Raw genomic sequence first — 22,678 nt, forward strand, 5'->3', positions numbered from 1 at the left:
GGCCCTGCTCGCCCCACCTTCCCCTCAGGGCCGGCACGGGCCCGCCCGGCGGGGCTTCCCACCGCCGCCTCAGCCTCCTGACCCGCGCATAACCCGGGCGGCCGGCACCGCCCTGGCCCCGGCGGGAGGCTCGGCTCGGCTCGGCTCGGTTCGGCTCGGCTCGGCCCGCGCCCAGCTCCCCTCTGCCCTCTCCTCCTCCTCCTCCTCTTCGCTTCGCCGCGCCGCCGTCCCGCCGCGCCCGGGCGCCCGCCGGTCCTCCGGGCGCGTTTCCCATGCTGCACCGCGGCGCGGCGGCGCTCTGGCCGGGCTGTCGCTGTCACCGCCAGGAGGAGGCTGAGGGAAGGCGCCGCTCGCCCCGCCGGAGCAGGAAGAAGCCGCCGCCGCCGCCAACTTCCCCTCGGCCTCCCCTCCCCCGCCGCCGCCGCCGCCGCCTCCCCTCCCCCGCGCCCCGCCGCCGCCCCGCCATGCCCGGGGCCGCGGCACGGGCACTCTGAGCCGCCGCCGCCGCCGCCCCGGCCCGGCCCGCCTTCTCTTCGCAGCTCTGCGGCCGGTAAGTGCCGGCGGGCGGGAGCGGGAGCTGGCCGAGTCCGGCCGGGCCCGCCCGCCCGCCGCCGCGGCGGGAGGTGCGCGGAGGGAGGGAGGAGGAGAGGGAAGGGAGGAAGGGGAGCCCGCGGCCCGGCGCGACGCGTCCCGCCCGCATGGGCCGCGCTTGGCCCCGGCGAGCGGGGGATGAGGAGAGGGGCGGCGGGCGGCCTCCTGCCCCGCTCCCCGCCGCGCCGGGGGCCGCCGGCAGCCGCCTTCCGCTGCTCCTCGGCCGGTGGCGGGGCGTCCCCGGCTGAGCCTGCCCCTCGCACGGCGGGCCGGGAGCCGCGGGGCCAAGCAGGCCGCGCCGGGGATGGGGCCCGCGCTGCCGGCGGGGCCGTCTGACAGACGGACAGACAAAGAGCCGGGGGAGCCGCCGACGGACGGGGGACAGGCGGGCGGGCAGCCGGTGCCCCCCGGCCCCGTCCTCCCGGGCGGCCGTATCCTCCCGCTGCCCGTGTCTCCATTGTTCCTGGTGTAAGATAGGTGAAGCGTGCCGGGTTGTGAACGTTTGTTTCATTTAATTTTATCTTTCGAATAACCTTCTCCGAGTCTTCTCTCAGCTGCTCGGAGGAAGCTTTTGCGAGAGACCTCTCTGCAGCGTCGGAAGCTGCTAACAAGTGCCAGGCTGGAAGTGGTTGGGAGGACAGGGGGAACAGTAGGAGTGGAGGAGTAATTAGTTGGGCTTTAAACACTTTCAGTCTTCATCGTCTTTCCTCCCCCAATTCCTGCCAAACCTCAGCTGGGATGACTGCAGTGATGTCTGTATTAAGCTGGCTCATAAAAAGGGAAGGCATTCATGTTGCAAGCGTAAATCATCTCTCTGATCACTTTGTTTCTGTAAACTGTTCAGAGCAGCTGTGAGGGCTTTTGCACAGTGATAAGAAAAGTAGATATCTAGAGTCCTGTGATCACAGCTTTAGTCTTGCTTTGAAAGTCTACCTGCAGCACGACCTATCTTTCTGCATGCATGTGACATTCTGGTCTGAGAAGTTTTAGATCGGAGAGATGTCTTACTTCTGATGAGCAGCATCTTTGCCGTTGGTACAAGACATGTGACAGAGGACTATGTTTTTTTTCTCTTGAATAGGATCTCAGTTACTTTGTTTATTTGCTGTACTTACTCATAGGTTTCAATACTACTGTACAAGCTTGCTAGGGATATGTACCTGGGCCTGTTAAGCTTAAACGTTTTGGAGTGCCCGTATCGGATTTCATCCTTGTAAGTGGTAGAACTTTTGCAGTCGTTCTCCCTGAGTTTGGTGATGCGTGCATCGTGAAGGAAAGAGGTGGAGAAATAGTGCCAAACTGTATAGATTTTTGAAGATGTTCTTATGCTGGACCTAAAATCAGGCTAGATAAACTGATGGGCCGATCTAGACTTATCTGTCCTGCTATGTTAAAAGTCTACCTACTTTTGGGCAATGTTAGTTTTTCAGTGTTCCAGTGTTTGGGATTCGTGCACGCGTCCAGTGACAGCTGTCATCTGCAAAAGCTTTGGCTGTGCTGGGAAGCTCCGGAGCTCATGAGGCCTGCTTTCCTGTGGGTCTCATGGGATCTACAGACTCCGGGTACAGGGTACAGTCAGATTCACAGCAGAGGCAGGCAAACCCCGTTCTTGTTGTGGTGCTTAAGGAAAACTCTACAAAATTAATTTTTCAGTTGCACAGTTTCCCCAAAACACTTGTCATGGCCGTTCTTGATGAGTATTCAGCTGAATGCATGGATGTATTCAGTTTTCAAAAGTGTATTTTTCATAATTGTTTCTGGATGTCTGCGTGGTCCTTTTCCCCACGTGTCCGTGTATTTAATCAGTGAACTCATATAACTGCAGAAAGTTAAAAAAGGTGAGGCTGACTTCTTGTATTTAGCTGCCACGTGCACATACACTTTTTCTCCCTTCGCTCCCCAGGCTCAGGTGTGAGAGAGCGGATGTATGTGTAATCTATGTTTCTGTTGTTGTCCTCCTTGTCCATATGTGTTTAATTTCTACCGTATTGCAAACATATTCTATTTATGGGAAATCCCTAATATAATGGATTATGAAATCAAATCATAAGTAGGTAAGTAGCTACCTGAAGAACCACAATGGTTAAAAAAAATTGGAAGAAAAATTACTCAGAATCTGAAAGGCTATATTGTAGGCTAAATTGTTCACCTGAAGGAACACATACTTCTGTAATATTATTATGTAGCTCATCAAAGATGATTTTCCCTCTCAGTTTAGTGTATACAAGTTTATTGGTATTAGGATTTAAAGCTCTGTGAAGCGTGTATGTATTCTAAAGAGAGCTGGCGTTGTAAAACCACTGAAGTTGGAAGTTCTTACTTCCAGCTGAGAACTCCTGTGTACCAGTAATGTTAGAGTTGAACTATGATAATATTAAGAATATATTACTCTAGTGAAATATGCTGACAGTACATCTAAAAGAGTTTAGCTCACTTCTAGGTGAGTTCTTTGTACCACAGATTTGATCATGTAAATTTGCAAATAGTGAAGTTCAGGGTATCGGTTGTTTATGTATGGATTTAGGTAAAATGTTTTAACATTTACTAATGAGGAGGAAGGGTTTGTTGTATTATGTTATTTTGGGGAAAAGCAGAGTGGGATTGTTTTCTGTGTCTGCTGTTGGGAATTTGTTATGTTTGTTGTGACTAGGATCTTTGTAGGGTCTTCTTCTGGTGAGGACCTCTGTGTGGGCTGTTGTCCCATTGTAAATATTACAAATGGAGAGCTGTGTGCATGGAGCAGTTTGATAGAGTGGGTCTGAGTCTATGAAAACCACTTAAATTATTTAGCATAATTTGAGGTTAAGTTTGTTTAATTATGGCTCTGATATGAAATATATTTTTTCTGTGTGAAGTAACACAAGTTACATGAGAAATAGTAACGTTGGGATAACGTCTTTGACAGATGAACATACTGCTGTTGTTCTGGAGACCGAAAATGCAAAACTGAGGTGTCTGACTTTCTTGTCCAAACTTAACAGTGTCCTTTATATTGAATGAATGGGACAAGGAATGAAAAATAAAAGCAACTGGAAATATTTTTTACTTGGAAGACTCTTAAGTGGATCTAACAGAGAAATAGATGTGTTTTATTTAAAATAAGTACTTTTGGTGCCTTTGCTTGGCATTTTAGTGATAGCTGCCTTTCAAACCAGCATAATTTATGGTGAAATAGATTCAGGCCTTCAGCTTGGAGTGTGATCTGCGTAACTGAATGTTTAAAGACAAATGAAGTCCCACAAAGTCTCCATGGATGTAAGTAGACATGGATGTCTGCTTCTGTCAGGTTGCAGGGTTTATGTGAAGGATCAGTACTGTGATTAAATTACACTTTCATTTATTTGGTTTTCTGACATAAATACTTTTGGGAAAATAGTATTTCCTGGAGTACTGAGATTCATGAAGGTTGGTTTTTTTTTTATTTTTTTTTTTTCTACTTCTGTGTATTGGACTCTATGTAGAAACCCTTGAACTACTATTGAGTTTATAAATTTAACTTACTGCTTTTTAGGAGCTGAGACACAGCTGTTGACAGGACATTTCAGCAAAACACAACCATTGGCTATAATATATAGCTATATGCCAAGCACAAATGTCTGTCTAACAAAAGAAAATCCATTCAGATTTTAATGAGATTTGTTTTCATTTACACAAATGCTGTTAGTTACTTTATTTCAGTACTTTCCAGTGAAGTTAAAAACACAACTCCATCTGTTTAGCTCGTTAGTACTCAATATACATTTTAAATATACAATCTTTTCATCATCTACATAGAACAGATTATTTTATACATCAGCAATAATGCCAGAAACTGCACAAGTGACATAGGTTTAACCTATTTAAATTACAAATTATCTTATGAATTAAAATGCAGTAACATATGTGAGTATTTAAATATTATAAGTGGTTAAATTGTCTTCCCTTGACTGCATGTAGAGATATTTTTCATGTATCGTTCAGATATTCAGCATGTTGGATAAAATATCTGGAAAAATCCATAATATGTTATCACATAACTTGATTATAAGTGTGTCCTAAGGGGAAATACAGTGTCTTTTAGAAAGACTGTGGAAAGCACAGCATGCAGAAGAGTTAGAATCTCCTGATAACTTCTTCCATACTGTCAGAATTTTGTTTGGGGAGATAATGTAGAGACGGACACTGCTTTTGCTCAGAAATAATTTTTTTTTTTTGTGTACTCTTATGATATTATCAGTGTGTTAATGTATTCAGGGCTATGATATCAAGAGGTAACAGTGTGACTACTGTAATATAGTTAATATATTACTAATATATGTTACTTTGTAATTTCGTTGCACTTTGGAAAACAGCAAGACATAGCTCTTTAATGGGGTATGTGTATTGCCCTGATCCTGCAATCGATACACTCTGCTGGCACATTAGTGTTACAGTATCTGCATCTTGTCACAGTTTGTGCAGAAAACTTTAAGGCAATAGTGTCTAATTCTTCCCTTATGACTAGGATGACATTTTTTATAATCGCAGAATTAGACAGTCTGATGATAAAATGAAATCTGTGTGGGAAGAAGTTCCAACCTGCAAACAGCAGTAGGATATAATTTATGAACCGCCTATCAAATATAAACTGTCTAGATATCTTGGACTGGGAGGGGAGAAAGAAAAAAACAAAACAGACGAAAAAACCTCCAAAAAACCAAACCAGAAATTGAGGTGCCTGTAAAATGTCTGTAAAACAAAATAATTTATTGATATAACACATTATGTTACTAATGTGTAAAGCTGTTGAGATATCTGTGTAAGTGAACTCGGATAAGAGGCTGGTAAGCCTTCTGCTCTAAAATTGTTTCAAATGACAGCTACATTTATAAGGTAAAAAGATGTCCATTCATAAATTTTTCTACTAGTATCTTAATGTTTTTGTAATAATTTCCCATAAAGTCCATATTAACCTTTACTACTTATGTACCCCAAAATGGATATAAAAGACATCATTAAAAGGGGTTACGATGCCAGTAACGTCATGACCGGGTCATGTTACCTTAGTGCAAGAGGTGAAGTGAGAAATATTGATACTGAACATATTTGACGTAGTCATATGTTCTCTAGCAGTGCTTAAGAAAGGGGAAACAAACATCTTTTTACACTCTCTGAAATTTAACCTCTACATGATTGTGCTGAAAATTTGTCAGATTTTTTTTTTTTTCTGTTGTTGGGCTTAGATTTGAAATACGAAAGTGGTGATATGCTCCTAAAGAGTACGTATGTGTGTATATGTAAAACACTTGTAGCAGGTAGTTATGATGATGTCTGGCTTAAAGCTCTAGTCATTGAGAATGGGAAATGTTCAGCATGAAGTGAAGTTTGGTTTGCCATACAGTAAGCAGCATGTTATGTGTGTTAGCTGTCTGGGATGTAGCTGTTTTGTGGTTTACTGGGAAGGAGCCAAGCAAGTAAGCAACTTCTAAACTCACCGGCTTTCTGCAGGCTTCCTTTGGTAGTGAGAACTATTTAGTCTTACTTTCAACAAGTGAATCTGTAGTATTGCATTGCAGACATTCTTCAGCTTTGTAAAGGGAGAGGAGAGGGAGCAAAATGAGTATTAAAGCCAAGAAATGAGTAAATTTCACGGGATCCATGGATGATTTTTTAGTCTGTAAGCATTGTAACAGTCAGTATTTCCAGATGCAGTGGATGATTTCAGAGTTTTTCAAATAATAGTACTCTAAAGTAAATTATCATCTCTGTTGCTGACCTCCTGAAGTATGATTCTTCCCTGTTTTTAACCACATACGCAGTGGTTCCTAACATAGGTCACTGTTACGTGTCAGTCTGTCAGATGAAATATTTGTGAGATGGATGACAATTGTCAAGCCTTCAAGTTGGATCATTTCTAGCACTGAGCATTTTTAGATACAACATAACTGTATAAATAAATTTCAGAAATCTTCTCATTTTGTGTCCTTAAAGTTTCTTTTAACAAAGGAGGTCTTCATGAAAGATTGGGAAACTCGACCAACTCCCTTTTTGCTAAATTAATCTCACACTTCTTACCTTAAAGAAATTTTTTGTAGTGACTACAGTAGGTCAAGTGTAGAGGAAGATGGTCAGTCCTCGGGGTACCAAGTTGTGATGCAATTATTTTTAGACCACAATCACTTGCAGATTTTCTAGAAGTATCTATGGAATATTGGTTTTCAACTTATGTTTTGACCTTACAGCAATTTTTTTTTTTTTTGCTAAAATCTAGTGTGAAGTTGCCCTGTGTGAATATTACTTTAACAATATCAAACAAAAATGAATCATTCATATGGGAGAAAGACTGCCATCATCCCTCAAGGAGGAAAGCTTTATTAGGCTGCTGTTCTCAGGAGCTTCCTCTGTCACTGGTGAACCTGACAGGTATACTCTGTGATTAATTTTCGTCTAAGTCAGCAAAAAGATGTGAAAGTTATGTGATTGTCTTCTGGGAATGGGGAAAGCTTGTGTTCTTAGGAGGGGTAAAGAAGTAAGGGAAAGGTACTTGGCTTTAATGCTGCCTTTTCTTTATAGAGATTATGAAGTTTTCTTTTTAAATGGCTTGGAGAAAATAATTGTTATGTATTTAAAATGTATTTTTTATGATCACAAATTACTTATACTGAACATGAAGTTAAGGGATCGAGAGGGGGAATAAACTGGAGTTTATAGGAAAGGAGCATGCAGAGGATGATCATCCGGTTGTCATAGTATATTGCTTGAATATGTAGAATAGGTGGCAATTTGTAGACAAAACCAGTGGACTTGTCTTCATCTGACAGTTAAAAGTAAATCATGCAAAGCAAGTGTGTTCAGGCTTTTCTGGTGCCTGTTAGGAGCCTATACTCCGTGTTGTATACACCATATTGGATCAAATATAAGGCAGCTTTAAGTGTGAGTTTACTGTCACTTTTCAAGGAACAGCAGTGTAAAAGGACAAACTCACAGAAAACCTGATCTCTTAATTCTTTGCATGACCTTACAGTTTGCTGTCTAGTGAGCCTTTGTGTCATTCCCGGCTTAGATTCCTTTTAGGTTACAGGACAGGCGTGGGGCTTTCCACACTTGTGGTGGCGATGAGAGTACGGCTGCATATCCAGAAAGCATGGGATCTGTTGTAGTTATGTGTTACATGCCTAAAATTTGCTATAAAATTGGACAACTCTTCATTTCCCATCTTTGGTCAGGCACAAGTTCAGTCAAGCGCTCTCAGCTCAGGTGCTTGCATCTTGGGCTCCTGAAGTTGTTGCCCTGTTATGTGTGGGACTCACCTGCGCGTTGAGGGAACCTGGGTGAGTGCGGCTGCATCAGCGGGTTGAGGGATTGAGACTCTTGTTGGATGAGAAAATAGTATCTGGAAAACAGTCCATAAACACAGGACGTGGCTGGGTTTTTCTTTTACCAGAATCCTGTAAGAATATTTTCTTACTTTACAGATTAGTTTCCTGCTCACTTAGTAGTATGGATTGTATTGAATGTATTTCACTAAGACTTGGCTTCAACATGAAGTTATTTGGCTATGGGTTCTCAGAAATTTTAGACCTGCTTGGGATGGTAGCTCTTAATTGTTGGCCTGTGAATTAATGGCATCAAGAACCTTCAAGATTTTTGTTCCTAGTAATTATAGGAGTTATTATAAACATTAATCTTATCTTTTGATCAATCTGCATTTCTGCTTTAGTGTATTCTAGCACTTAATTAGCAAGAATTAGCTGCAGGGTACGAAAGTCATTGAGGTAGAATCCAGTTTCCACAATCTTTTTATTCGAGAGAGCACAATCCTGAGAAATCTGGGGTTTATTTTTTGGATTATTTTCAGTCTTAGTTAGTAGGCCAGAATATCGCTGTTGTTGCTCTTATAAAATGGCTTCTAGACGTCTCATGTTTTGGCTTGTCTTGATCTGAAAATGGGCTTAAGCGCTTTAAAATTGTTTGAGAAATGTAAAACTGTAACGAGGAGTAATCACCTTGGGGTATGTGGTAGAAGTCAGCGGGATTCCTTGTTCATACCGTTCTCAGAGTATCAAGGTGAAGAGTTACCTGGAAGTTCTTGTTGGGGTGTGGATGGTCTTTTGAAGAGGATATGCCACAGAAGCACACTGGACTTAGTAGTTACTTGATTTGTTGTTGTTGTTGTGTTTTGTTTTGTTTTGTTTTGTTTTTTTCCCTTTGGAGTGAGGGTCAGCCAGATTAAGAGAGACTGATTTACAATTCTGGAATTTTATGTAAGCAGAATAGGAATAGTTCTTAGTTGATTTAATCTGACCACAAGTGTTGGTTATCAGTAGGGAGGTGGTGGATTTGTTGCAACAATGTGGAAAAAAAAATCCTAACTGTACAGAAACGTACTCTCAAAAAACTTCTTTGTTGTCTTGGCAAATTTACATGGTCTGTAACATGCTTGTGTTCCAAGGAGGGGTTTTGAGAAAGTGACCTATTCATGAATTAAGAGTTTATTTCTACTCCTTCTCCCTCTGGCTGATTTCATACTGTCTTTAAATACTAACATGTGTCTGTTTATGTGCTGACTCTTCTGCTTACTATTGATGAAGATGCTTGATACTGTCCTAGTGTGGTTGTAACAGAGCGCTGATTAGGACACAACAATCCCTGATTCCACTGATGAAAATTGCTCCTTGGTGCCCAGTTCATAAGTGGTTGAATACTTTGAAGAACAGTGATAGATTTTTTTAATTTTTTTTTTCTCACTGTTAGTCAGTGGACTCCCTAATGGAGCATCGTGAGATCCTCTGCTCCTTGCTTTTTGTTGTGCGCTAAAGGAAAGAAAGGGCTACCGCCAGACCATACTGTCTGAGATGCTGCTTCTAATGATACCTAAATCAGTCACTTCACTGTTTTTATATTATTATACAGCTGCCATCTCTGCAGGGCCCAAACACCTTACATAAATGTCTTGTGCATTATGATTAGTAAGTGTCACCTGTGGTTCTTTTTCTTTCCTCTATTATATGGGCTTATTTTTTCTATCGACTGTCTTATGTGTGTGTGGCCTTGAGTTTATGTTAGCAAAGTGAAGTAGACATTTATGTGATTGAAGTAGTTTATTTTCTATGTTTCATGTTTAGTTTCAGAATTTTACTTGCTAGGTGTACTAGCCTTGTGGCATAGGTCCCTGAAAGGCGTTTATTTTTACTGTAGGTAGGGTAGACGTATGGCATTTGAGGAGTGGAGAGCAGCAGTCAACTGAGATCTATGTCTTTGAGCTTTAGGAAAGACTCTTTCAGATCTTCTGGCCCAGACTACTGGTGGCTTTGAAAGATGGCCACTGAAGGTTAACACTGTGGTGTTTGAAAAACAGTATAGAAAGCATAGGATTTGCTTGGTCTGCCTGCAGTCAATCTTTCACTAAGATTTACTAGATAATGAGGTATTAATTCTATCATGTTTTGGACTGCCTGGATTTTTTTGAGGTTACTGTTCATGTGTAGGTGAAGGGTATGTTTGAAATACAGCTGAAATGCAATAAATATACATAAAAAATAAAGTTAGACTAGGATATGACACTGCCTCCTCGGCAGATTTAAATGGGAAAATGTTCCTTGCTGGTACCACCGTGTGAAAAGTCAATCTACAGAGAACCAAGGATGTTTCTCAGAACTTGTTTCTAGATGTAACACAGAATGTAATCTTAGCCTGAATAAGTTTACCATAATGACATTAGGGAAAAAAATGTGTACTCAGTGCATGCCAATGTCCTAAAATTGAAATTGCAACTCAGGGAATGGCTCCTGTATTCCAAAACACTTGCATTTCCCTCACAGCCTGAGAGCCTATGTTAAAATTGTGCTTTCAAATACAAGTAAGATCTAGAAGTACTGCCTGTGCTCTGTAAGATCTGTTTTATATCCATTTATCCATGTCCTTCTCACCTATGGTTTAGATTACTGTTGGTATTTTCCTGAAAGTTTTCCTTATGCTGTTGGGTATAAAAATGAGGGTTGTCTTCCAGAATCTGAGATCACTTTCGCTTCTAACTTCAAATCTTTTGGATCAAAACCTTCTTGAATACAGTTCTGTTAGCTTATTGTCCAATGTTATTTAGTCCACGTGGACATGTTAAACAATTGGCTTGAATGTTTCTATAATAACTGTTTTTCTTTAATGCATGTACATGGCCTTTTAGAAAACAGTGAAGCTGAAGTAAAGATATTACTGGCAAGAAAAGCATGCTTTTAAAAGAACAGTTTTAGGTGTAAGTCAAGCACACAAACACTAAAATTGCAGCATGCCACCTTAATTTTGCCATTCTAAGTGTATGTACATCACTGTATTACTAATATATTGTACCTTAATATTATATCGTAGTCTTTTGTGATACACGAACACACTATTTCCCCCCCTAGAAGCCTCTACCTTTTTGAACATACAGGATACATGCTGCTCATTGAATTAGCAGCTGCTCTGTAATTTGCTTTCTTCTCATTGCACAACGTGTTTCTCTTACCATGCTCTGTTTAATCCTGCTCTGACGGCAGAATGAATATTTCTTTGTGAAAATTCTGTAACAGTTATCAGTAGGTTTGTGAAGCCCTCGTAGATAGTTCCTATTGCTCTCTTCATACCTAAATCCTAGGAGGGTCATTGCCCCTGATTTGGAGACAAGGAAGTGGAAATATGGGATGGGGAACGATTTGCCAAGATAACAGATTGGCCCAACAGCAGTGGCAGAGCTGAGAGAAGAAGCCAAATCTCTTACGGTTTTGTTACAACATCATGGTGGTAACCAGTGTTTATCTCTTCAATCTTACTATTGTGCTTACTTTTTCTGATAACAGTTCTACATCTGTGTGGCCAAATTCCTCTAGTGATTCTCCACCAAAGTGGCTCATACTGGTTGTGCCTTCTGATCAGCAATTAGGTCCCAGGAGAGGGCAGACTCCTCTCATCTGCTTTCTCCAAGTAGCTACCTAAGTAACTAGGGGTTTATCTTTTTCCATCTTATCTGTGCCACCTTCTCCCCTCAGGAGCTGTGCTGGCTGCAGGAACAAGAGCACTGTAAACTGATTAATTCACCCTTGTGACCTATATTGGACATTGCTTATTCTTACAAGTGTTTTACTATGCCTTAGGGAAAAGAAATGGATATTTCTTATTTTATGGCTGGAGAGTTGATGCGTAGGTGTAAGATGCAAGTTTCTGTTTGGTGTGGATGCTCTTTGAGCTCTTTAAGAGCTTTTTTTTTAAAAAAAAATATAGATACAGCATTGCATCCATCTTTGTATTTTCAGAGTACTGCTGCCATTGATTTAATTTCAGCCTTGAGTACTCCACATTTAGGGTAAATCTGACCCAAATGTGTCAGGATAAGCAGCCAGAAAATAAGGAAAGTATGGCTATTGGGCACCTATTTTTTTTTTTTTTTAAAGTTTGGTAGAAATAGCTTGTATAGGATAGGATCTTAATTTGCACGATAGCATTCAGCTGCTGAAATGGTCGTGACCTTCTTTGCCACTTTCTTTCTGTCCATATCTTCTTTATACATATTTCAGCACTTGCAATAAATGGAGCAAGGTGCTAGGAACTATCTCAATAGTTTCACCTATTTATAAGCGGCAGATCCATCCAGTGTGCTGAAGGAAATGATGCTTTGTAGAAAAAGATATATATATCATATATGTAATCTTTTAATTAAAAAAAAATGATCACAGTGCCAATAGGCTAGAGAGGCAAATTGTGATGAACCAAGGGACCTTAATCATGGTAGTCCTTCTGTACAGACTTCCGTATGTTTGCATGCAACTTCTTGTATTCTCCCAAGGCTTTTTGTTTATAATGCTTTAAGGATTTTTGAAAAGCAATCTGGAAAGAAACACCAGAAATTCTGTTATACATGCATTTATACAGACTTTTGCCATTTGGGCCAGTAGGGTAACTGATAGCAACAGCAGGTTGTCATCTTTTGTAAAACAACGCTAGCATAGTACTGGTGATGAGAAGAGATGCTTCACAGGTACTTGCAGATAACAGAGCAGTGGTGAGACCCAAGGAATTTAAAGGCTTGTAAAAAAAAAAAATCTCACAGTTTTTAAAAGGCAACATATTTTTATTTTCTGGTTTTTTTTCAAGGTGAAATTATATGAGATGGGCTGAGATGGTTAGGCTGTGAATGCTGAATAGGGAGGGGCCCACTCTTGCACCCTGCTTTGAGCTACTTCTGACAAACTGTCTTTTTCATAAACCCAGTCAGTGAGTTAACGTGGCAAAAAAATTAATAACTGAAAGAAAAAAATTTACCCAGGCGATGGAGTGTGTAAAGCAGTATGTCTTTGTATGAGCATCAGAGTAGCCACAAAAAATAGGCTGGGCCCTCACAGTTAGGAGGAGGGAACAGGACTGCTCCTTTCAATGACAATTAGCTGTTAGACTGGCTCAGCTTTGCCACATAACTGCAAAAAACGTTTGATACATTGTCTGAAATATTTTTACAAAGATTCATCTTGAGGCATGCCTGTGATACATGAAATTTCACAAAATTTTAACCAATTGGACTGAGGTTGGACTGAAGTTATAAACTACTAAAAGCACTTAGAAGATGCTGGCTAACCTTAGTTATGTGTAGTGCTTTCTTTCCTGCGTATAAATTTCATCTGAAGTCTCCAGAGTGAGCACTGAGTGAGTGTCTGAGTTTCATAGTGTGTAAGGGCAGAAATTCTGCATTGTTCTTTTGAGGTTAACTATACAGTGGTAGAAATTCCCATATAAATTCTCAACATTAACTATTTTCTAGTAGTTTATAATTTAATTCCACAAAACCAGTGGGCTTTTTTTTCCAGAGAAAAAGTAACATTGTCTGTGATTTTTGGAATATTTGAAGCATGTTTGCTATGCTGGTGACATCCCTGCAGATTTTGACATGTAACTGTGGCTTTGTTAAAATATTATTGGAAGCTTTCTGATGTTTAATATTAGGTTATGATTATGCTGATGGTGATCTAATACTGATTTTAGGATAAGCAAGGTGGCAAAGATTTTCACTCGTGGATAATTTTATGCATGATAAGTAGATTTTCTGTGAGTAATCCTGTTGATTGAAATAGGACTATTCACAGCTGAGTGTGAGTGTAAATCTTTGTGGGATCAGGCCCTGTACTGGCATGCGTTCAGCAACATGGAGCATTTAGAAATGACTGTGCAACAAGTCTTAAGAGTGTTTTGTATCATATGTTACATTTTAAAATGTGTTAATTTAATGATCTGTGAACCTTTTCACAATGATTTATGTTTGATTAGTTTCTTGTGGCAAGTCAACACATTTTAATTCATACTTACAGACACTCATGTTAATTTCAAAATCTTTCTTTTAGCTGTGTCTCATTTTTCTGAGTAGGGAGAAGAGATAATTTTATTTCATGTTCTTTATTTAGAACTTTATTTAGGATTGCATTGATGGCAGTTTTATTCATGGTAATGCTTAAACATAAGTAGCTTTAAATATGCTATTAGGCCATGTTGCTATCTCTTTCTTCATCACCATTAGGAACTGCGGAAGAATTATTGTTGTTGTTGTTGATGGGGGTTGGACTAGATGACCTTTAAAGGTCCTTCCAACCCTAACTATTCTATGAATTATTTGTGACTTTTATAATTCCTTTTAGGAAGAAAGCTTTGAGAATGTAGATAGGCGTTTTTCCCCTGATCTAAATTTGGCATAGCTGTTAGGTACGTCTGCATGGCAGCTGTAACTTGTTCGTGTGTGTGTATGCATTTGCGGAGCAGTTTCACAATAAGTTTTAATCTGATCTAACTGCTGACAGTTGCAGTGGTCCTTTTCCCTCCTACCTGCTGCCTCACTTGTCCATCTCCTGTACACCCTGCCTGCATGGTCCTACTGATCCAAAGGAAAGCTGATGGCTTTTCTGTGTGTACGTTTTTGTCCAACTCCTTTCCTAGTTGCACAATGCTGTGCTCAACCCAGTGAAGGCAACAAGAAGGTCTAACTGGGGGACAGGTGCAGGGCACTACCCCTTTGGGCAGGCAGCCTATATGCCAGATTGTTTCGTGCAGCTATATCATTGAGAATTGGGTTGACTTTTTCTGAGTAGGAAAACACGCCACATGTCTCATTGGAATGGCCTTTTGGTTGTTGGTTTCCCTGTCTGAATTTCATAATGGATTTATTTTAATCTTCACTTTCTGATAGAAGAATGTGAACCTCTCTTGGTGCGGTAGCAGTCTAGTGGGGTCTCAGTTGTAGTTGCTTTTTTATAGGAGTTTGTCTACTTAGAAAGATTTTATTAGCAGTGCCAGTAAAACTGCTCTGATTATATGATGATTGGCTTTTTTTTGTTTAGCTTAAATGTTTCGAAAGTGAATTATACTAAATAAGGAACAAAAAAAAAATCAATTCTGTACTAGAATAAGAATGTTCACTTAGAGAGTTTTGTGGATTTATATACATTATATTCGTATAAGTTTACAGTTTAGCACAAATCATTGTAGTGTAACCATAGAGGTGAGCCCTAAGAAGCAAAATATGCTTAGGAGTGTCTGTAGATTGCCTTTTAAAGAAGTTTATTCTGTGTACATTTTGTGCTAGTAGTCTTTATATAGTTTGTTGTTTGGGCCCAGCGTGCACTTATTCTTCTAAAGGCTGTTGTGAAGCAAGGATGTGGTGGGAATGTGCCAGGTACGTAGTCTGTAGCTGCAGGTATTTCTTCATTAGGAAGTTTGCCTTGTCTTACTTTAAATGAAAACACACTTCCCCAAATGTGGAACTAAAATAACGTCATCGGGCTGCTTCCAGTGTAAGGTTACCCTGAAACCATTTAATACCTTGAATTGAGCTCAGTCTTGGCTTTTGTGAGGGGGATCTCGGAGGCAGATGTTTTGTCAGGATGGTATCGAGTTGCTACAGGCATGTTAGAATGGCTGTTGTGCATCCTGGCTCCTGTGTTTGGGTTGTTGAATCTTAGAAAACATAGTCAAAGGGAGTTTATAGCTATATGTAGAAGTAATGTTTCTATCTCAAATCTTAGTTAGAATCCTTCAGAAGGAGCTACGGTTTAACTGAGGAAAAATTAAATTTTAACAAACTATTTTCCTGTCTCCCCCAGCCTTCCTCCATTCTATTTTGCCTTGGAAAAACAGGGAGAAGTGAATGTAGGAAGGAACTGGAGTGGGGTATGGATATAGAAAGCAGCAAATCCTGCTTTTTAGTGCTTTAAAAAAAGTAGAAGTCTTAAAACAACAAAGACTTTTGCAGGAAATTGTTTACAAATAGAAAAGATCCATCTTGCTTTAAAAAACGTAGCAAAACCATTACATCAGTTCTGTTCTACAAATAGATATTTAAATGCAGATGATTTTCTTATTTTTCTGTTATTAATCCTTTAGCATATTTTCTTTTTTCATCTCATATACATAATCTTTTGAATCCTAACTACAGAAACTCAACCCAGTACTGTATGCATGAATTTTTTTTTTATTTTTAAAGTGAGCTCAGTATCTCTGGGTACTTGCTCATTAAATTAAGTAATGCTTTACTACTTGCTTGAGAAGAGAAGGGAGAAGACAGGATAACCCTTACCCACCATCAGTCGGAGTGGAAAAAAGGAGCTGGACCATGTGTTGTACTTCGGTGGCTGACAAGTTTTGCCACTTTCCTTCAGGGTCTCTGTTCAGCTTTACTTCATAGCAGCCACCATCCCAGCAGATTTTAAAAAATCCATTAATGTTTTCTTTTGATTGTATTTTAATTTTTGATTTTGAATTGGAAAGGTCTTCATGCTTTTCATTTAGTGTGTTTTTGTTTAAATGGCTGTTTCTTCAATTAGGAATATTGTCTTTACTGCTTAGCTCTCCAACTTACTGCACCAGTAATCTTTGGAAAAACTGATGTCAGAGTTACTGAAATGAATAGTTCTGAAGTATTGCCGTAGGGTTTGGCGTAGCAGCAGTTTTTGAAATGAAGCAGCATGGTTCACTGGCTGTGGATGTTCTGCAAGCAGCTGTGGAGCACTGTCTGAAAAGACAAGGTGCTGGGATGATCCCATGAGACCTTTTCTGTGCAGTCCCTCCCGTTCCTCTCTCTCCTCCCCTAAAATGTGTGCATACCCAGGAAACTCTGCCTGTATATCTCTCTTATGAAATGCTTTGCCCAGAGTAAAGGCTTGGAGAATCTCTACCAAGCAAAATGGATACTTGAAAGATTTTTGTTGACAGCTCTTTTTTTTTTTTTCTGTCAATCTATGCAGAAACTATATATTCAAAGAAAAATCATGATTATTTGGTGAAGCTTAATAGAAGTTCTGAAATTCCATGGAAGACATCTCTGCAATAAGGATAACAATGTCTTATGCCAAGAAATGTGCTTGTGTGTGATAGTATGTGGTTTGTATTATTGTAGTTTCCCTCAAGATAATCTCAAAATAAATTGATCTGTATTTCACAGATGCATCTCGCCCTTAAAATATTTATTTAATCTTTACAGGCTTGGTAAAGTGAGCTTGTTCGAATGCTTTTAACTTAGATTTTTCTTTATCACACTGTCATTCTTCCAAGAACACTTCTCCTCATCTTCAATTTAAATGATAGGATTCCTTTTATGTGAGCCAAAAGGTGTCAGTTGACCAATTATATGTGTTTTACTGAATTGATTGCAATTGGGATACTTCTTGTTTGGATTAATAGCTTATTTTTGTTTGTGGTTCTTCATTTTAAAACAGTACCGGCGTGTCATATAACTTACATTGCGTTTCATCACTTAGAATATGCAGCCTAACATGAGTTCTCGTTATTTTTCTAAGAAAAGCCAGATGTTTGAAAGTCTAATTTAATAAGGAGCACACTCATTCTACCAGCTTCTGATATGACTCAAGATCATGACTGGAAAACAACTTGAGTGCTTTCGGGTGCATGACTCTGCTAAGCTTACTAGTCAGGCTGAGAAAGAAAGTTTCCATATCCTTGGCAACTGAGAGAATTGACAAGACCAAGGAATACCAGTACTAGTAGCCTGTCTTCTGGGCAGCTGCCGTATCTCACCAGCTGTCTTAAGATTCTGCATGTTAGGAGTCTTCCCACCTTTGTTGGTGAGAGTAGCAGGGTCTTCTGCGCTGGTAAACACTCAGTCTCTCTATTTGCATTTGCCTGCCTACCTTCCTGCCAGGAAATAGCTTTAAATTCAGGATTTCTGCAATTCATACTTGATTTCAGAGTGATATGGCAGTATCCTCCATGTGGAACAACTTCTGTGCTGTTTTTGTCAGTGGCTTGAGCAGACAGATTAGGGCCACCATGTTCTCACACTTGATACCATTTGTTTTCCCTTGAATGTGCTTCAGCATCTTGAGTTCTTGTATTCTAGTACCTGTACATGTCATTCCTCTAAAGAATTTGCAATATGCTTATGCTGTCGTATTTCTGTAGTGTGGAACAAAAGTGTAGTGAATGACAATCTGTGTGAGATGTACTCTGAGTATGGATCAACTTGGGATGAAGGCTGAAATGAATAAATACATCTTGTTTTCCTTGGAGTCCGTCTTCCAAGCTATGTGTTTAAAATGCCCTACCTAAGAAACAAGTCTCAACCTTGGATTTTTTGCGCCATCTCTTATCAAATAATGGCTCCATGGGAGACAGGTTCTTCAGTTCTTTCTCACATTTCTTACTTGGCACAGGATGTTCCACACCAATGAGATGATAAATTCATCCCCATTTTCTTCTTTTGGGATGTTGTTGCAAGATCTCTCTGGGAAATCTGCATTGGTTGAAAAAATACAGCCTTAGTGCTATGTCAGGTTTTTTGTTTGTTTGTGTTATTGCCGAGAAACTATCAGTATGGGACAGGCTGGGCATCGATCAGCGGGTGGTGAGCAATTGTGTTCTGCACCACTTGTTTTGTACGTGCTTTTATAATAATAAATATTATTTTCTCTTCCTTTGCTTCCTGTTAAACTGTCTTTATCTCAGCCTATGGGGTTTACATTTTTTTCAAGGCTCTCCCCTATCCCACAGGGGGAGGGAGGTGAGCGAGTGGCTCTGTGGTGCTTGGCTGCTGGCTGAGGTGAAACCATGACATGTTGTCATATAGAGACAGATTTAGCTTGGTGACTTTGTCCTCCTGACTTCCAGCAGAGGAAGGCTTACTTAAAAAAAAAAAAATCTAATTGACTAAAAAGCTTCTTTCTTTGGCTTGCCTCTTAAATCTTTGAAACTCAGAGAAGTCAGACCATCCTGTCTGTCAGCGTTTCTATGATATATCAGGAAATTTAGAACCTCTCATGATAGAGAATACAGACAAATGTTCTTTCACTTTTGGGTTATAGGGCATGAGTTACTTCCAGAAGGTGTTAATGGGCTTTTTACAGAATTTGTTGGGATGTGTGGTGCGTTGGTTTGGGGTTTTTTGTTTGATTTTTTTCTTTTTTTTTTTTTTTTTAAGAAATTGAGTGAATTTTACTTTCAGAAGGTTAAGAACTACTAGTAGTATTTGAAACAAAGTCTAATGTAGGAGAATATTGAGATCTTTTTCTGCTGTTTCTGCTGGTGGCTTGCATTCCGACCAAGTACTCTAGGATCTCACCTGAAGAAAGACCACTATTTGTTTTGTAAACTCAGTGTGGTTTGGTATAAACAAGTCTTCAGAAATGTTTAAAATACATGGAGAATTTTCAAAATATTTTCCTAGTGAAGACAATTATCTGGAAAGTGATCGAATGGATCAAACTGAAAAATGAAATTTAAGCATTTCATGTACATTTGTGTGATCCAGTCTTTTTGTATGTTGGCAGGCTGTTAAACTAGCAGAGGGTTGTAGTTCTGGGTGATGGCCCTGCCCGTTCTACCCAGGGAGACTTGATTTCTTTGTTTATAGGTTGTCATCAAGAGCTGCAGGGAAAGAAGCACAGCCTCTGATTTAAAACTTGAATGGAGGTAGAGCCCTTTCAGCATGCTGCCCTCTTAGAGGGGCAGAATTTGAAGCTGATGGCTAGCAACATACCAACATCACGTTTGTAATTCTGAATGTATAAAAATCAAAGGTGCTGATGCTATCATAATACTCCCCAAGGTATCTGTCTTGCTTTGGCTAGGCCTGCTCTGTGTGGTCCAGCTCTGCTGTGCCTCTGCTCCCATCCCTGGGTCTGCAGTAGCCTTTGTATAGCTGTTGCCCTCCAGCTCTGGGAGGATAGAGGGATGGAGGAAGGATGTCTGTTCGAAGGAGCAGACCAGAGCACTGTGGAATTGGTAGGAGTTATGGGCCAGGGGAGTAGAGTGAAGGAGACTGACTGTTGTGATGGAACATCCAGTACGCCAAGGAGAAGAGTCTTAGGACCATCTTGCATATGTAATAATAAGTAGAATAAGAAGATGCTGCCACTTCCAGCTTCACAAAAGCTAGGTCAAAAAACAATTAATAATGTCATGACACTTGTTGGAATATTATGATTTTATATCTATCTGTGTACCATAAGTCAATGTAATGGTATTGCTATTCATGACTGGAATTCCTATTTTCTGACTAATGCTCCTGCTTAGTGGGTGTGAAAGTGAATGTGTTTTTTGTAAACAGATTTGACCTCTCTGTTGTCTTTATTTGATATATATCTTTATCCTGAAAGTTGCATTTTCATAAGATTGTGGAATGGTTAAGGTTGGAAGGGACCTTTAAAGGTCATCCAGTCCAACCCCCCTACAAGGAGCAGGGACATCTCCAATCAGATCAGGTTGCTCAGAGCCCTGTCCAGCCTGGCCTTGAATGTTTCCAGGGATGGGGCATCCACCACCTCTCTGGGCAACCAGTGCCAGTGCTCCATCACTCTCATTGTAAAAAATGTTATTCCTTATATCTAGTCTAGATCTACTCTCTTTTAGTTTAAAACCATTACCCCTTGTCCTATCACAACAGGCCCTGCTAAAGAGTTTCCCCATATCTTTCTTATCAGCCCCCTTTAGGTATAAGGTATAAGGTCCCTCTGGAGCCTTCTCTTTTCGAGCCTTAACAGCCCCAACTCTCTCAGCCTGTCTTTATAGGAGAGGTGCTCCAGCCCTCTGGTCACTTTTGTGGCCCTCATCTGGACCCGCTCCAAGTGGTCCGTGTCCTTCTTATGTTGGGGGCTCCAGAGCTGGATGCAGTGCTGCAGGTGGGGTCTCCGGAGAGCGGGATAGAGGGGCGGAATCACCTCCCTCAACCTGCTGGCCATGCTTCTTTTGATGCAGTCCAATTTTCTCTGCCTTGTGGACATTATGCCTTGGGGGAGCAGCACTGAAAGGACACTTAAAAGACAAGGAAGTAGGGAAAACAGGACCAATATGAAAGAGGCATTTGTAAAAGACAGACAAAATGGAAAAAGGGAACAGAGTAAAAAGAGCACATAGGGGAAAAAAAAAGCAGTTTTCTGAGGAATTAGCTATCTTAATTACCAGAATTTTGCCAATAATCAGAAGGTACTTTGATTTTAAACTTTTTATTTGAAAGTGTTCAATTGTGTACACATGCATGTGTGTGAAAGGAGAATTTTTTCATGTCTAACCAAGATATCCAACTTTTCACTTTTATTTGAGTATCAATTTTAAGAGTGCGTGTGTGTGTGTTGAGTACTGATTGAGTTCTTGTGTTTTAAAGTAAAATATTATAAGCAAGAGCACCAATTGTAGATGTTTACTATTAAAACTTTCTTTGTAGGTTATTGCACTTAAGAATGAACATTGAAGACAAGCTGGGAGGATTATTTCTTAAATGTGGTGGCATAGACCAGATGCAGTCATCCAGGGCTATGGTAGGGATGGGTGCGGTATCTGACCAGTCTGGAGTATCGGGAGAACGGCAAGAGGCAGTACTTCAAGATCGGACTATGGCGCACCAAGAAATTCTTGGAACAGATGAAGTGTTACAGGAAAGTGAACTTCGACAGCAAGAGATGATTTCACATGATGAACTCATGGTCCATGAGGAGACGGTAAAAAATGATGATGACATGGATACGCAAGATAGACTTCCTCAAGGGCTGCAGTACGCTGTTAATGTCCCTGTAAGCAATTTCTTTGTGAAATATTGGAGAAATTACTAGGAAGCTTGATCTGGTAGTCTAACTCTACTCTGGCAAGAATCTATTAATTGCTTGTTTGGATTTTGATTATCAAAAAAATTATGAATGGATGCTATTTATGAAAATGTCATTTGCCTCAGGCTGTGGATAAATTTTGCCAATTAAGTATAATCTTTAAGTATCTGTTTTATAAATATTTTATAAGCAGGCTGTTACCATAGAATTAATGCGTTAAAATGTGCTCTTTTAAATATATATAATGTTCAAGGGTAACTACAAACCAGAATAAATAGTGTTATTGGTGCATACTGTTTATGCTGTTCTTAGTACTATTTAGTTTCTTTTGCTATAGGTAGCATCTCGTATGTTTTCAAAGTATGTGGACGCTTAGCATTTGCATTCACACTGCAGGTTGGACTGTGACACTTCATACATGACCATAAATATGCCCCTCCTCGATATCTCATAGAAGGTGTACCTCAGCTTTCCCAGAGAGAAAATAGATGACTTCCTTTTGAAAACAGAGCGTCTGTATGTAATGCAGCACATCATCACTGTTACCCTTCAAACATAAAGGATGATTACCAGGACTTTAAAAGTAGATAGCCATCTATACGAAGAATAACCTTTAGAAAGGTAGCATTGTTAAAACACTACTCTGTTAGCTGTAGATCAGGTGATTCAGGCGTTAGAAAAATGTAAGAGTATCATGCTCTTTATTAAAGTTTACATCAGATCGAGAAATATTTTTTTGAAAAAAAAAACTTCATTAGCACTATTCTTGTTTTCTTAAAAAATACTTCTGTCTTAAATATATAATAAACTATTCCGTTAAATCTTGCATTGACAACACACGGTCTAAAGTAAAATAGGTATGAAAAACTGAATGGTTTTACAGATGGAAGTGATTTTAATATAAGAACTGATCTCAAAATCACCACAGGTCAGAAGGAAAAAAGACCTTGGGAGATGAATGAAAGGATACATCAAAATGTCACTGTAGAAATTAACTATGCCCTTTTTATTTAAGATACTTATTATTCCTTTCACTTAAATTTCTGAAAGAATGAAGCCACAAGATA

At 40.0% G+C, this 22,678-nt stretch overlaps 1 protein-coding gene across 3 annotated transcripts in view; it reads left to right on the plus strand.

Moving 5' to 3' along the window:
* Positions 1-357: 357 nt before the first annotated feature.
* ZNF148 (zinc finger protein 148) overlaps positions 358-22,678 on the plus strand; it is a 44,073-nt gene continuing 21,752 nt past the window's right edge. For all 3 annotated transcript variants that reach the window (XR_015258993.1, XR_015258994.1, XM_086751571.1), the window contains exons 1-2: positions 358-550; positions 21,233-21,578. Coding sequence is in view for 1 of the 3 variants with exons in the window: in XM_086751571.1 (XP_086607697.1) it covers positions 21,249-21,578 (330 nt within the window). In the remaining 2 variants the exon portion in view is untranslated. The remainder of the gene's footprint in view (positions 551-21,232; positions 21,579-22,678) is intronic.

The sequence above is a fragment of the Chlamydotis macqueenii genome, chromosome 6, assembly GCF_036417535.1.
Source record: "Chlamydotis macqueenii isolate bChlMac1 chromosome 6, bChlMac1.mat, whole genome shotgun sequence".
In the NCBI taxonomy this organism is placed as follows: domain Eukaryota; kingdom Metazoa; phylum Chordata; class Aves; order Otidiformes; family Otididae; genus Chlamydotis; species Chlamydotis macqueenii.